At 41.0% G+C, this 15,155-nt stretch overlaps 1 protein-coding gene across 4 annotated transcripts in view; it reads left to right on the top strand.

Moving 5' to 3' along the window:
- EPB41L4B (erythrocyte membrane protein band 4.1 like 4B) overlaps positions 1–15,155 on the top strand; it is a 256,800-nt gene that overhangs the window by 154,069 nt on the left and 87,576 nt on the right. For 3 of the 4 annotated variants that reach the window (XM_048839325.2, XM_048839326.2, XM_048839328.2), the window contains exons 16-18: positions 5,119–5,303; positions 7,267–7,302; positions 11,989–12,107. In XM_048839325.2, coding sequence (XP_048695282.2) covers positions 5,119–5,303; positions 7,267–7,302; positions 11,989–12,107 — 340 coding nt within the window. The remainder of the gene's footprint in view (positions 1–5,118; positions 5,304–7,266; positions 7,303–11,988; positions 12,108–15,155) is intronic. The other variant, XM_048839327.2, reaches the window with a different exon arrangement.

Here is a 15,155-nt window from a genome sequence, read left to right on the forward strand (position 1 = left end):
TTAACGGAGAAAATGGACCACAAGCTATTTAATGTATGTTTTAGGGTTGCTTTTAACCAAATGCAGTAAAGGAAATTAAAATTTTGAAATGACAGAAATGTAGCAGCACTTGAACAGGAAATAAAGGTGAATCCAAAGAGAGATCTCTCTTTCACGATCCAGGGGGCTATTCTATTATGTTGGGACACAATTTGATGTCCGCTGGTACCATATATATCACACGAAAGCCTACAGGGCCACGCAGCAACTCCCTTTGCACGCACCAGCCCTGTGTGAAATGACCTATTGTAAAGAACCACATGGTACCTTGGAGGTTAAGAGGGAGATTTAAGACACAAGTGAAAGTCAGGCCCCAAGACCCACTGAAAGGCAAAGGGAGATTGACTCCTATTTATGCCTAACTCTCATTTGTGCTTTTTGAAAACCTCCCCCTCAAACAATCAAATAGGTGTGCTTATACCAGCACTGACTCTCCTTAGGGGGCACAGTTAAAACTCCTCTTGAGTTTTGAGAAGGTATTATCTCACAAATCACTTTGTCACAATATCTCCTATTAGAGCTAGGTGGGTGGCAGGAGATTCCCAGCCCATTCAGTTCAAAGAATACTGTGTAGACCTGATGCTGTAGAAAGATATCAGCAAGCTGCAAATCGCCATACAAGGCATTCTTCAGGCTGTGGATGGGAGGATGGAGGGGGTTGTGAAGACATGCATTTGAAATGCTAAGCCTTTTTAAATATGAAGAGATTACAGTGCTTAGTTCAGAGGGAATGCTTTTACAAGAAATGGATGCAGGTGTGACGTTTGTTGAAAGTCAAACAAAATATCACTCTCCAATCTAGAAGCCTTTCTTTCTAAATCACCATCCACCTGTCGGGGGGAGAACCTAGACCCACTGAATGTACTAGCATTCCCATGGCCAGAGTAGTCCATGCATGCCTTCCCGCACCCACCCCTAGCGCACAAAACAGGGAGCTGCTCTGACACTGGGTTCCCAGAGTCCTCAAAACCATGTGGGGGTGGAGGCCCACCAATCACCTCCCAATTACAGCTTTAGGCCCCTGGGAAGCACCTGGACTGCAGCAGACACCATGGGTGAAAGGGAGCCTTCATAGCCCAGCTCTGTGATATTGGCTAAGACCATTCTTGTGAAATCCTCGGTAAGAGGGTGGGAGAATTTCCCAGTTGAATAGGGATGATTGCTGGGAGGATGGGATGGAAAGGCATCAGGTCAGAAGCTCAGGGCTCCTCTGTGTGAGGATGGAGACAGTAGTGTGGTGAAGTGGTGATAAGACAGTGGAGGGGGAAGGCTGGATGGTAGGAAAATGTAAAAGTTTTAATTGAATAAGCAGCATGTCATAAGTAATGTTTGCCTGATACAGAGCTAGGCTTTAGAAGTAGCAATGGAAACAGGGCAGATGAAAGGGGGCAAAGAAGTGAAAAAATGTGTATTGTATCATCTGTCCTACTACTTAGTATGTATGCTGCCTTTTTTGGTGAGATTAAAATAGTTTATGGTCAAGGGCTACGTATCTGAATTCTGGACTTCTGCCATCTTTGTGAAAAATGCAGTTAGTAGAATAATGAGGGTCGGCTAGTGGCCCAGGAGTGGGCAATGGACTGATTTAGAATGAAGCATTCGTCTTTTTCCTTTAGAGTATGGGCAGTATTGCACTACCTCTTTTCTCCTTGATGGTCAAGTAATCTATGATGTAGTAAGCTAGTAGGGCTTGTCAGGGAGACATTAAACTCAGAGAAAAGGTGGAGTGGTACAGCAAAGGGAAAAGTTGCAGAAAGGTAAATAGGCAGAGCATCAAAGAAAGATGCAATAAGAGGAAAGGATGTAGGGTAGCAAAATTATCTTTTAAGAGATTAAAATCCAGGTGGAATTTTGGCATACTAGGAAGGTCAAAAGAGAAATACAGGAGGAGAAAATATGGAAGTTTACTCATACAAAAAAACTAGGTGTCTATAACAATGTGAGAAGTCTGGGGAACAAGTGGAAAAACTAGAGGTCTTATGACGTGATCAAAACTTTGTTTTGGTTGGCATTACCTTGCTGGGGAAAAAACATAACTGCAATGTCAGTTCAAACTGGCAAGACATATCCATGAGAGAGAGGGAAAGGAAAGAGGAGAAGTTGTTGAGCAGAAAAGTAGAGAAAGATAATGTTTCAATTCTCTGGGTTAAAATAAAGACCATGAAGAACAGAGAAGACCCAGTGAGGTACCTATGCTAGAGCACACCAAACAATGGAGAGGTAGAGTTCGAGGTCTGTACTCCTAGAAGTTTTGCCTTGATGTGTGTTGGAAATGTAATATTAAGGCTTCCAAATGCCTTTAAATGAAATAGCGTAAATGACATGGAACGGGTAATTTGGATTCCTCAGGTTTGAGATTTTGGATTGGATAATTCCAAGTCTGTCATATGTAGGGTCAGTTCACTAGGTCAGAAGCTGCAGTCCCAGGCGTTCTCTGACTCACCAGTCTCCCACAGAACCTCATATGGGAGTGAGAGTGGGCTGTGATTATTGTCCTATCCTGCAAATGTACACAGGGAACCAGCCATGAAGGTGAGTTTGAATGTCTGTCATTCACTTTTGACCCTGAAGAAGGATAGAAGTTTATGGTTCTTTTGGTTCGGGTAGACCACCAAGGTAAATGGGGGATTTCACATCTCAGGTTGCTGAGCTGGTGTTTGTGCTGCTGTTGGATTCCTTATAGTTCATTGCCCATGGAGACTTGGACATGCATGTGAACATAATCTTTGCTGAGCTAACTCTTGACTTCCTTGACATGATGGACTTCCCTGGGTTTTACCTGTAAGGTTGAGTCCTTTACCCACGTAGTCAAGAAACGTTTTCACAGATCTAGGGGTATGCTCAATTTGATTACAAAGATGATTTAAATAGTTGAGATACTCAAATCATTTCCTCCATTTCAATATGGCAGCTATTTCACATCCATATCAACCTCTGAGACTTGATCTATGAAGTTTTATGGTCTCATTGATGTTGATGAACAACTGGTCTCCTCTTCCAACCGGTGTGCCTATCTGCTCACCTGCAGCTATTATCATTTTTTTAAAGAGGACCCTCAACTCTATGATCCTTTACCATACTCTGGTTTAATGTCTTGAAACAGTTGAATTGTACAAAGGATGGCAGCGAAGTCACCTGGAATCTGACATTTTCTACAGAACATTCATTTGTGTGTGCAAAAGAGCTATAACATAAGACAAAAAAAGTTAATTGTCCCCAGTCATAGACACCTCAAAAGGATTGTCTACGTGCACTCTCATTTAGTGTGCAGTCTCATTATCCTGGACTGATTTGTCCTATGAGTACTTCCTTCGGTTGATTGCTGTGTTGAAGATGTGGTGGTCTTGCTGAATGAGAGACTAGTGTCAGGTTATTTTCTCCAAACCTTTGGAGTTTGAGAACTACAGACTCCAGATGGCTTGTCATCTAGTGTTTGCATTTGATTTGGTTTCTAAGGAGGATATTTCTCATCTTCCGGTCTCCTCAAGACCTACCACTTGTAGATCTGAGCCATGTTTATCCTGGTCACTTAAGACAAGTGGGGTAGCTACGGTGCCATTACTGGCAGTCTGTTCCAATGTCTTGCTTTGTGAGAGGAGACTTCCAACTGTCCTTAAACATGCAGTGGTCCACCTCCTCCCCAATGAACCAACTTTTGACATTGAAGTGCCGGTCAGGTACCACCAGACAGAGCCTCTCATAGAGTTAGAAAAGTTTTTTGAGAAGGCCATAGTTATTGGAAAGGTACGAAGTTATGCACTTGGACACATCTTTTTGAAATAATACAACAATGTCTGTTTGCAAATGACTGGTTAATTTTGCTTTGAGAGGGTGGACGAACAAAGGTTTTTTCTACATAGTATGCTGTCTAGTTGGAAATAATCTGCTCATTTTTCCTTCTAATTCTTCAGTTTGTCTTTACTTCATGTTTTCAGGTTTTTCTCTCTTTCGTTGTAAACTGCCAGCAGGTGGATAAATGGTATCTCTTCATGTGTTCTAAATAGGCTGGAAATTCTCGTTTTTTAATTTTTTTTTCTAATTCAGTGTTCCAAAACCTACTACAATTTTGAATATTAATAAATTTATAAAATATCGACGACTATTTCAAATATTTTAAAATGTATAATATTCCATGAGGAAGAAACTTTATTTGCACTAATTTGCATAGATGGCATAAAGCACTTACTCTTTTTTGGTTGCTGGAATTAAGAAGCAATCAACATCTGCCGTAGACATTTCAAGTAATACATTTATATAGGACCTATCCAATTATTGAATAAAGTGTATGTTAGTATCTGAGTCAATACTGATATAGAATTAAGGGCAAACTTTCACTAAGATCTCAACCTGGTCTTCATTTCTGCATGCACAATTGTTGTGTGCTATTGTTCTCTTACAGAAATATTTATATGTACAAAATTTATTTGTACTTTATTTACCAGCACAAATGTGATTTCATTGTTGGCACAAGTAAATGCTCAACTAAGAATACTGTTTTTTCAGAATTTTATTATTCCCCATATGTGTCAAACTTTTCCCCCGAGCATTTTCACCATTTTTTCAGAGGCTCATTCCACCTCACTGTGTGAAGTTACTCTGATCCCATTCTCTAGATTCCTTAATAAGTCAAAGCAGACTGAAGATGAATTGCTGTGGTATGGCCTGGGCATTCTCTTACCAAAAATGAAAATGCAAATCCCCATCTGATGGGTTTTGATGTTTGCTTAGCTCCATGCTCTGGACCATATATCATTTACATTTGAGTCATGGAATATTTTTTGGGGGAAGCATCATTAGCATTTAAAGCAGAAAATAATTCACACATGAAAATCTTACCGCCTTGCTGCGCATGCAGGACTCCCATTGGTGCAAAGTGTTAGGGTAGGATATATGCCATTTTTTTCCCAGTTAAATTGAAATGAATTAATCTTAAATGGGTGGAGTACTTGGGTTTACAAAAATTAAAGAACCTTCTTGAAAAATCGACATTGTCCCAGAAAAGCAGTTTAAATTCCCCAAAAAGGCATAATTGCTTTGTCACTTTAAAAGATTCTTATTTGAATGGAATTTGTTTCACAGCTACCCCTTGAACAACACTGACCTTCATCAGTTCAACATTGAAGAAAATGGTGGAGCACCATTTACCACAAAAATGTCCGGAAGGCATCACCACCACCATCACCGGCATCACCATCACCACTCTAATTATGGAGTAATTGTTCCCGACAGCAAAGAAATTGTTTCTGGAGTTCCAAACCCAAATAGTAAGTCTATTAAATGTAACACATTTTCAGTAATTACTCTGGCATGAGATTTGTCACAGGCAAGGAGACAGAGAGCATCAAAGAAGGGGAGCTATTGCTATTGATTGGTTTCTGAAAATGGGGCCATTTTTGTAAGAAATTAATGCATCATTAAACACACACCAACCATTCAGGAAGTTGGAACGATATAACATTTATGAATTAACAGCATTGCCAATGAGATGTTGATTACATCCATCACTGGGCTGCTCTGCTAGCTGAATGGAGCTGTTGCTGCTCCAGACCCAGATCTTTCCATCCCACTCAAAAGCCTATGGAAGACGGCTCTGAGGCAGCAAATCTTCCTGAGGATCCCGGCAGAGTTCTTCCTCACCTGACCCATTATGATAAATAACCTTATATACTCTGCAGTTCTGTGGGACGCTCAAGCGATGTGCTCAGAGGCCCTGTGCCTCTGGAGCAACTCTGGCCCAAGACACCCCACTACACTGAAAATTTTATCAGGTGAACAAGTGCACCACAGGACCCTGGTAAGGTGTGAAGGAGTTGAGGGAGGGCTACTTTAGACGTTGTATGCACTGCATTAGCAGGCTTTTCAACAGGACATGTACTGGAACCACCATTTCAGGGGCACTTGGGAGCATGTTTGATAATTGCCCAACCAGCAAAAGCAGTGTTCACCTGGCACTTGGAGACAATAGAACTACGGTAGCTAAGAATTTAAATATACTGATTTGTGTATCTAAAGATGGTTCGTGGACCCCTTGTGACTGAGGTGAATTATTAGAACAACCTTCTCTGGACAAATTGGTCACAGTCAACTTGGTCCCAGTTGGTCAGCCGGTTAGAGCATTTCCCTTCCACTATCTCCAAACTCACAACATGAAAAGGGAATTAGTCCTGGCTGTTACTTCTCTGATTTGAAATGAGACTTAGTGGAGAACCACTTTCAACAAGCTTGCTCTGCTGGAAGAGAAAAGGGCACTGCTTGTCTTTTGCATGGCGGATCTTGGTGCCAATCTACCGTCTCCATCCAGTTGGAGTGTTTTGGAGACTGTGGACTCCCTGCAGATTTCTCTGAGCAGGCTGTTCCTTATGGGAAGCACTGCCCCCAGGCTACCATCATATGATGCCTGGTCAGCTGACCCAACCACTGCCCCATACCCAAACCCAAGAGTCAGATAACAACTAAGCATGGGTGGGACTGTCCTACTCCCCTTGAAAGGCCACTGTAACAAGGGAGGGCTTCTCCCCAGCTTGCTAAGAACTCTCTGCCCTGCCCACAGTCTCTTTTATACAGTTTTATTGTCCACGCTTAGGTCAAATCAACAAAAACTTAGTTATGCAACTGTTACATACCAGAGCACAATCTAGACTAATAAGTAGCTGTGTCACCCCTGCCCTGTAACCTGGGGTGCCCTTTACAATGCCTTGATGCTGTAGCCTGCAGCCAGTAAGTCACTCCCAGCTATGTCTGTGTGGTGCAGCCAGCAAAACACACCTTGGCTCTTACCAGCCTCGGTTATGCTGCAGGGTGACCCCAACACGCCCACAGTCCAGGATCTGTCCCACGAACTGTCTGTTGTATACTGCCCAGCCCTCTCTGGGACAGTACAAGTATGTTAAGTCTGTTATTCCTTTAAGGAAGTAATATGCATCCAACTTGTTGCCCCAGATGGAGTTACCCAGACATTTCAAATTGAACACACTGGATTTGATAAAGCAGTAAAGCAACTTTATTAACTATAAAGAGAGATTTTAAGTGAGTACAAGTAATGAGTCATAAAAGTCAGAAATGGTTACAAGAAAAAGAAAGATGAAACATTTACGAATGCCTAACTTAATGAACTATATTAAATTTAGAGCAAAGTTTCTCACCACATGTTCCAGCAGATTACTGACCAAACTCTCGGGTCTGGACTACTCCCCCAGAGTCCAATGGCTGCTTCCTTTGTCTTTTCAGGTACAGTGAATATGATGAGCATGGAGAGAGAGAAAGGTGCCTTGGGCTGTTTGTCCCTCCTTTTTATAGTTTCAGTTCCCTTCTTGAAAAACATTTCCAGCTGAGACCCAGGAGACAAAGAGGCTGTGTGGAAGGATATTCCCTGCTGGGTTTTTTTTTCACTTGTTTGAACTACTTTTGTTTTCCCTCCCCGCTTGATGATTCTGTTTACTGCTTAGATGCAAGTTAAGGCAAGCACGCATTCCTTCCTTTGTTTAGGACAGACCTGACTTCTCCCTGGGCAGGGCTGTGGGGTTTGGAACATCTGTTAATAACATCAAAGAGGGGAATCTTATAACTTCACATACAATGTTACCACACATATTTCACCAAGACAATACTGACCAGCAAATTATGAGTTTTCAAATGATACGTTACAAGCCATATTTTGTGCAAAAGATTATTACAATAGTGTGCAGGGTATGAAGACAGGAGTGTATTCTGTCACAGCAATTTGCCCAGGGATACAGTTATCAGGGCTTTTTCCCCCTTTAGCACTTAGATTCCATTTGCCCCCACTCCCAGCTCATTGGCTGTCCTAGCTCTCCAAGGCTCCCTGTTCCCAGTGAGAGCCCCAGGGCCCCTCTGTCTGAACCTTTCCAGGCTCTCAGCCTGACTCATTCAGCTCCCCCTCACTGGGGGGTGGGTCTCTTTCTAAGCCCTCTCTTTTAAAGCTATGCTGGCCCTGCTCCGTCTTAAAAGGCTAGTGTCACCCTGTGACAGCCAGCCCTATCCTGTGACCACGGAATTTTATTGATTTAAAACTCTCTGCTGGGATAAATTTGGCAATGTTTCCCCCCAAACACTAAGTGGCAGCTACAAAACTGTAAATTAAGAATCCAAGGAAATTTCAGGATTGATATTTAGTATCTAATTAATTTTTTTAATTGGATTCTTCAAATCCCTCTTATATTATTTCAACTAAGAATATTGAGTCTTGTGATGGGTCTGGGGAAAAGGCTAATCTTACCCATGAGGAAACTAAAAGGAGCATTCTGGCTTTCTACCAGAGGCCCAGGATAGAGTGAATGGTGGGAAGTGTGCAACAGGAAGAACTCGTGTGCAGAAAGGAAGAAAATGGTGGTAGTGGTGTGTATGATGCTGTGGAATGAAGTGACATGGGGACTGGTGTCTGAAAGGGGGTAGAATGAACAGTCGGGGTGTCTGTAAGGAAAGTGCATCAAGGAATAGCTTGGTGGCTAATTTGCTGAGAGTCTCAAGGGCACAGTTTGCATGTGAATGCAAGAGTGAGTGGGGATGGATGGGGAAGCATGGTGTGGTGTCTCTACTAATGGAAGAATATATTTGGAAGTTTCTCAGTGGAGGTGAGGAAAATGGGACCTCACGGGTCACCCCTTTTAATCTTACTGTCTCTTGAAATGGCCATGCCTCTGCCTTTTTGCTTGTTTCAAGTCATGTGGACTCACTTAACCCTGAGCTTTGACTTTGGAGTTCATGTCATGTGGAACAGAAGTCAGCCTAATCCGTCCAGATTTGCCTGTGTCCAGGCTGAAATCATAAACCCCTCTTCCATCTTGTATGGTTTCAAATGAAATACAAAATTCCATCATCCTCTCCAGCAAGACACAAGGAGTGGGCTTGAGAGTACTGAATATTCAAACTAAGCTCTCTTTAAATGTTTGTGACTAGAGAATGGGATTTGGTACAGCAAACAAAACCAGTCAAAATTTGCCTGGTTTTCAGATTCTCAGTGTGGCTTAGTTATGAAAGTGTCGTCCAACTACTCAGAAACAAATCTTACATTTGAACAAGTTTTGTGATGGTAATTCAGCAATAGATTTCAGTATGAATTACTATATTTAAGATGTAGTTCTTCTGTAAAGGGTACCTATGGAGAGATGGTACTTTCTTAAGCAGCAGATCTGCTTCCTGTGTGTACTCAGAATCGCATCTGCTGACTTAAGTGACAAAAATAAAGTTTTTCTATGTTATGCAGCTGTTAACCCTGCCGTGCCAACACAGCTCAGAAAGAGGGAGTAGGATTCTATTCCGGTGTGAGTGTAATCAGCAGAATTTTTTACTGGTTGCCAATCAATTATAACTGTGCAAACCCATTGAAGATAGCTGGGACAATACAGAGATTACCTTGGCCGTGATATGAAGTTAATGGCATTGCACAGGTGTCAATGAGAACATAGTTTATCCTACAGAGTCTTTTAAAGGAGATGGTGAGTGAGGGAGAAAGGACCCAGCTTGGCTCTCAGATCCCAGGTTAGGTTAGCAGTTACAAAAAAATATTCCACTTATTTACAGACCAAGTACACTTGATATGGAAATCAGCAAGAGACAATGAACATACAATGTCATGTTGTTTTAACAGAATTTCAGAGTACAACTGCATTTTAAACACACTCATTTTTTAAAGGTTTTTTGTTTTTTTGAGAGAGAGATTTGATGTCTTTTAAACTTAATGTTAGCACTGTAAAGATTTTTTTTTTAGGATTTATTTATTTATGTGTTTGTTTTGTATGACTATTTGCAAGTTGAACAGTGAAAACTAAGTTAAATTAACTGTTTTGGTTTCTGGTATATTAACGTAATGAATCAGTCGTGCAATCCAGCAAACTGTATAAATTATATTTGCCTTAAACCCATTTAAATTGTGTACTTTTTCAGTATTTTCTTTCCCAACAGGAACATAAAATGAATCTGTTTATACAAAATCATCCTAGCTTATCTAAGAAGCTGCATTAAGTTATTCACACAATGTAATTTCTTAGTTCAGAGCTTTATCACCAGGGAAGAAAATGTGATGTCAGCAATTCTGGACTGTGTCATCACTGACTGTATCAAACAAGATAACAGGAATGCAAGGAGCCCAGCCCTGGAAAGAGTTACTCAATGGCCCAGTCACCAGAAACACTCTTATTTACTTCAGTGGGAGTTGGATTCACTGCCTGGTCTCCAATTCAGCTATCCATCCCTACTCAGCAAAGCATATATTTTAAAAAACAATAAGGAGTCCGGTGACACCTTAAAGACTAATATTTATTTGGCATAAGCTTTCATGGGTAAAAAACCCACTTCTTCAGATGCATGGAGTGAAAATTATAGATGCAGGCATTATTATAGTGACACATGAAGAGAAGGGAGTTATCTCACAAGTGGAGAACCAGTGTTGACAGGGCCAGTTCGATCAGGGTAGATGTAGTCCACTCCCAATAGTTGACGACGAGGTGTCAATTCCAGGAGAGGCAAAGTTGCTTTTTTAGTGAGCCAGCCATTCCCAGTCCCTCTTCAAGCTCAAATTAATGGTGTTAAATTTGCAAATGAATTTTAGTTTTGCAGTTTCCCTTTGAAGTCTGTTTCTGAAGTTTTTTTTGTTCAAGTATAGCTACTTTTAAATCTTTTATACAATGTCCAGGAAGACTGAAGTGTTCTCCTACTGGCTTTTTATGTTATCATTCCTGATGTCTGATTTGTGTCCATTTATTCTTTTACCTAGAGACTGTCTGATTTGGCCAATATACATGGCAGAGGGGCATTGCTGGCACATGTTGGCATATATAACATTAGTAGATGTGCAGGTGAATGAGCCCCTGATGGTGTGGCTGATGTGGTTGGGTCCTCTGGTGGTGTCGCTAGAGTAGATATGGGGACAGAGTAGGCAACAAGGTTTGTTACGGGGATTGGTTCCTGGGTTAGTGTTTCTGTGGTGTGGTGTGTAATTGCTGGTGAGTATTTGCTTCAGGTTGGGGGGCTGTCTGTTAGTCTTTAAGGTGCCACCGGACTTCTTGTTGTTTTTGTGGATACAGACTAACAAGGCTACCCCCTGATACTTGACACCATTTCTTTAAAGTTAAGTATGTGCTTAAGTGCTTTTCTGAGTAGGGATGGATTTAAGCTCATGCTTAAACAGTTATTGAATTAGGCCCCATGCGAGCAGTACTTATCTTCAATAGGACTATTTAATAACTTGATCCTAATCGGACTGAAGTCAATGGGAGGCTTTCTATTGAGTTCAAAGGTCTTTTGATCAGACCCCTACAGTCTGAAGAATGGGTCCAAACTACTTTTATGTATTAACTAGCCTCACTGAGAAAAGGAAATGCAGAAAAAGTTAAGGACTCATTAAATGACATTTAATAAAACAAATAATATTTTTCTATTTCTAAATAATTTTCATATCTCCCACACTATCCCCAAGGTGGTTTAATAGGTCAATACAATATTTTCAGAGTGAGCCTCCTGTCAGTATTTTCTTTCTGCATAAGTGAGTAATGAAAAAACTCTGTTGAGTGGGCTGGACGAATTCCGGATGACAACCTATAAGAGACGGGTATTCAAAGAAGAAAGTCTGCTATAGAAGCCAGACTCTGATACCCTAACACGCAAGTGGCATCTTTGTTCAAAGTAGTGCCAAGGCAGTCAATGGGAACACTCGTGAATTCAGTTGCTACTTATCTTGAGACACTCGGAATCTGGTCCGAAGTGGGTTTAAGTCACATTAGAATTTGGAAGAAGTTTGTTTGCTAAATAGAAAAGGGAAAATGACTCAATAAATGCATTTTAAAACTTCTTAGAGGGTATTACAGAAAATAGAAAGTATATAAAGCTTTTGACAGTATCCCCTCAGCAGCCAAGTGTTTTGATCTGCGATGCTCTTGTAGTTTTCCTTGAGATTTTGCTTTTTTTCTTTCTTTCTTTTGGGCCTCTTTTTAGAATTGAGCTCAGGACTTCCCCTCCTTTATGATAACACTTCTTCCCATCTGAAGAAGATGGAAGTGGAGACTGTGAAGGTAGTTGGACCATGGCCAGCTCTGCACATCAATATAAACAAGGTATAATAAATATCGTAGTGTATGTCAGAATGCTCCTTTGTTACTTGATCTTCAGCAGCTGATGTTACTTCATCATTAATTCAACCCAACATATTTGGCTGCAACTGTTTCACTTACTTATCTCCCACCATTTTCTTACTGGTCCTTAAATATTTCCTTCCACTTTCCCTTTGAAATTCAATTCAGCTAAAAGTAGGAAAAAAAGGCTTAGTGTGTGTATGTTTATATATTTCTTGATATAATTCATTTGCCCCATTCCTTTTAAGGTGTATTATTCACTGTGCATGTACTGTATGTATTTGAAATATTTACAGGATGGTAGCTGAACGACAGTAGGTTGTGGGGGGCAGGTGTGGGGAGAAAGAATGGAGCTCAACACTATCAAATGACAAAGGATTTATGGTCTTTTTATTTAAACCATGATAAACCATACTTCAGCTGTGCTATTGTTTTGTTTTAGCTTTGATGGGTTACTCAGCTAGGTAGCGTAAAAGTGTTTAAAAAATCATATTCTTTCTTCACATAAGAAGAGTCTGTTATGTTTTAGAACTACATTGGCATAGGTTTACATGACAGAACCATACAACATGGTGCCTCATCCTACAGCTATTAACTTCAGAACTCTAGTTGAAGCCAATGGAGTTGTGCATATGACAAGTCTTGCAGCATCAGGCCCTTTAAGGCTCAATCCTGAACCTACTGAAGTCAATGAAAATGTTGGCATTGAATTAAAGAGATGGAGAATCAGGCCCTTAATGAGTAAACTGGTTGAGAGAGGAAGTAGTGTTTGGAAAGATTTCTGACTCTCAGTTCAAGAAGGAACCTAATTAAATGACTTTGTTAGTTTCATACAGAGACTTCTACATTGATGCTCTTTCAGCACAGGATCAAAGCATAAGCAAAGAAGGTTAAGAGGCATCTTGATTACCGTTTAGAAGTATACGCACCAGGAGGAAATACCTGATACTAGAAGGACCCCTGCTTATGCAGACAAAGGCATAACAAGTTCCAATGGCTAGAAGTAGAAGTTAGAAATTCGAGTTGGTCAGAAAAAGTGTGTGTGTTTGGTATTTTTTTGTGGAAAATGTTGACTTTCAGGTGAAAAAGCAAAACTGAAATATTTTGACTGAAAAACAGAATATGTTAATTCAGAAATGCTGCTGCTGGGCCTCATGGAAGTTGTAGTTTGTGAGCCTCCTGCTCTCTCCTCTATAGGCTGGGTTCCCTTTTGGTAAGGGGAGGGTGAGCATCCTGGGAGTCATGTGTCCATAGTGCATCGTGGGCAATGAAATTCACTGGGTGATCCCAGCCCATACAAGAGAGTGGTGATTTGAGGCAAATAAACTGTAACTCCATGTGGCACTGTGGTGACATTTCCAAAGCGGACATATTTTGAGTTTTCAGCTGAAAATCCAAACCTTTTTGGTTTTGTCGTGTTTGTATTTTTCAACAAAAAAATCAAAATTTATCACAACACAGACACTTTTTGAAAAACAAACAAATAAATAAATACAAGTTAAAAAACCAACAACTTTGAAGAAGAATTTTCCAATAGCCTTATTAGAAACACTCAAACTGGAAATAGCATACATTTTTAAGTGAGGTTAACTAACCACTGGAATAACTTACCAATGGAAATTCTCCGTTGCCTGGAGTCATTAAATGAAGATTGGCTGTCTTTTGAATATTGTTCATATTTATTAAAGTAGTGCCTAGGGGGCCAACCAAGATCAGGCATTATGTTAGGTGCTCTACAAACATATAATAGTTTCTGCCCTGAAGAGCTTCCATTTAAATAGACAAGACAGACATGGGGTAGGAGAGAGAGATATAACACACACAAATAATATGCTGGCTGCAAACTACTAGTTACGAGGCTCGATGCAGGAATTCATTGGTGCAGTTCTATGGCCTATATTATTCAGGAAGTCAGACTAGATGACCATAATGGCCTAAAAGTGGCCTCAACATATCTAAATTTATATTTTAAATTGACAACTCATTTGAACCTGTATTTTCTAGTTGTTAATTCCCTTTTGAAGCAAACTGCTTTGGGGCTGAAATTTGTCATGCTTGGTATCAAACAAAGGTGAATTTTATAAAATAATTGGATGAAATTAGGTTGAGTGGTTAGGAGTTAATTTGATTGTCTGCTACAGCAAACTCCATCTCATGGGAATGAAGAATGGTTTAGGAAAAGGGGCAGAACAAATCCAGTTGACGTGATGATTGCTGTCCATTCATTTGGTGAGCAACATAAATCAGTTTTGTGATGCCTGTTGGTCTCTTTGTCACCAGTGACATTATCTTTAGCCTTCAGGGTGAAAAGGAATATTGCAGGCATAAATATATTTTAATTTCCTTTCTCTCCTCTGCTTCTGTTTCTTTGCAAACATCTCTTCTTCAGTCCTTCACTGCTGCAGACCACTACGTACTGACTGCTCACCAGTGGTGTTACTTAGGGCTTGTCTACGCTTACTGCTGTAGAGCGCTTTGAGTTAAACCAGCCTTCGGAGAGCACGCTAGGGAAAGCGCTGCAGTCTGTCCACACTGACAGCTGCAAGCTCACTGGCGTGGCCACATATGCAGCACTTGCAGCTGCATTGGGAGTGGTGCATTATGGGCAGCTATCCCAGCATTCAAGTGGCTGCAATGTGCTTTTCAAATGGGGAGGGGGCGGGGTGGAGTGTGTTGTGTGTATGTGGGGGGAGAGAGAGTGGGTTTTTGGGGTGTTGAGAGTGTGTCAGCATGCTGTCTTGTAAGTTCAGACCCCCCTCCTTCCCCCGCCTCTCTCTCAATCACTCAAAACAAACATTAGCTGTTTGGTTTTTTTCTCAGACCAGATAAGCAGCTGGCACTCTGAAAGGGAGCTTTGAAAGGGCCACTTCCGCATTCCTCCCGAGTTCACAACAAAGACAAGAGAGGCCACTTCAGTTAATGGGATTATGGGACGTTTCTGGAGGTCAATCAGAGCGCTGTAAGGTAACTCCTCGTTTACACTGGAGCTGCAGCGTCTCACCCAATACACAAGAGCCGTTAATCCTCTCG

This window comes from Caretta caretta, chromosome 2, assembly GCF_965140235.1.
Source record: "Caretta caretta isolate rCarCar2 chromosome 2, rCarCar1.hap1, whole genome shotgun sequence".
NCBI classification, from domain to species: domain Eukaryota; kingdom Metazoa; phylum Chordata; order Testudines; family Cheloniidae; genus Caretta; species Caretta caretta.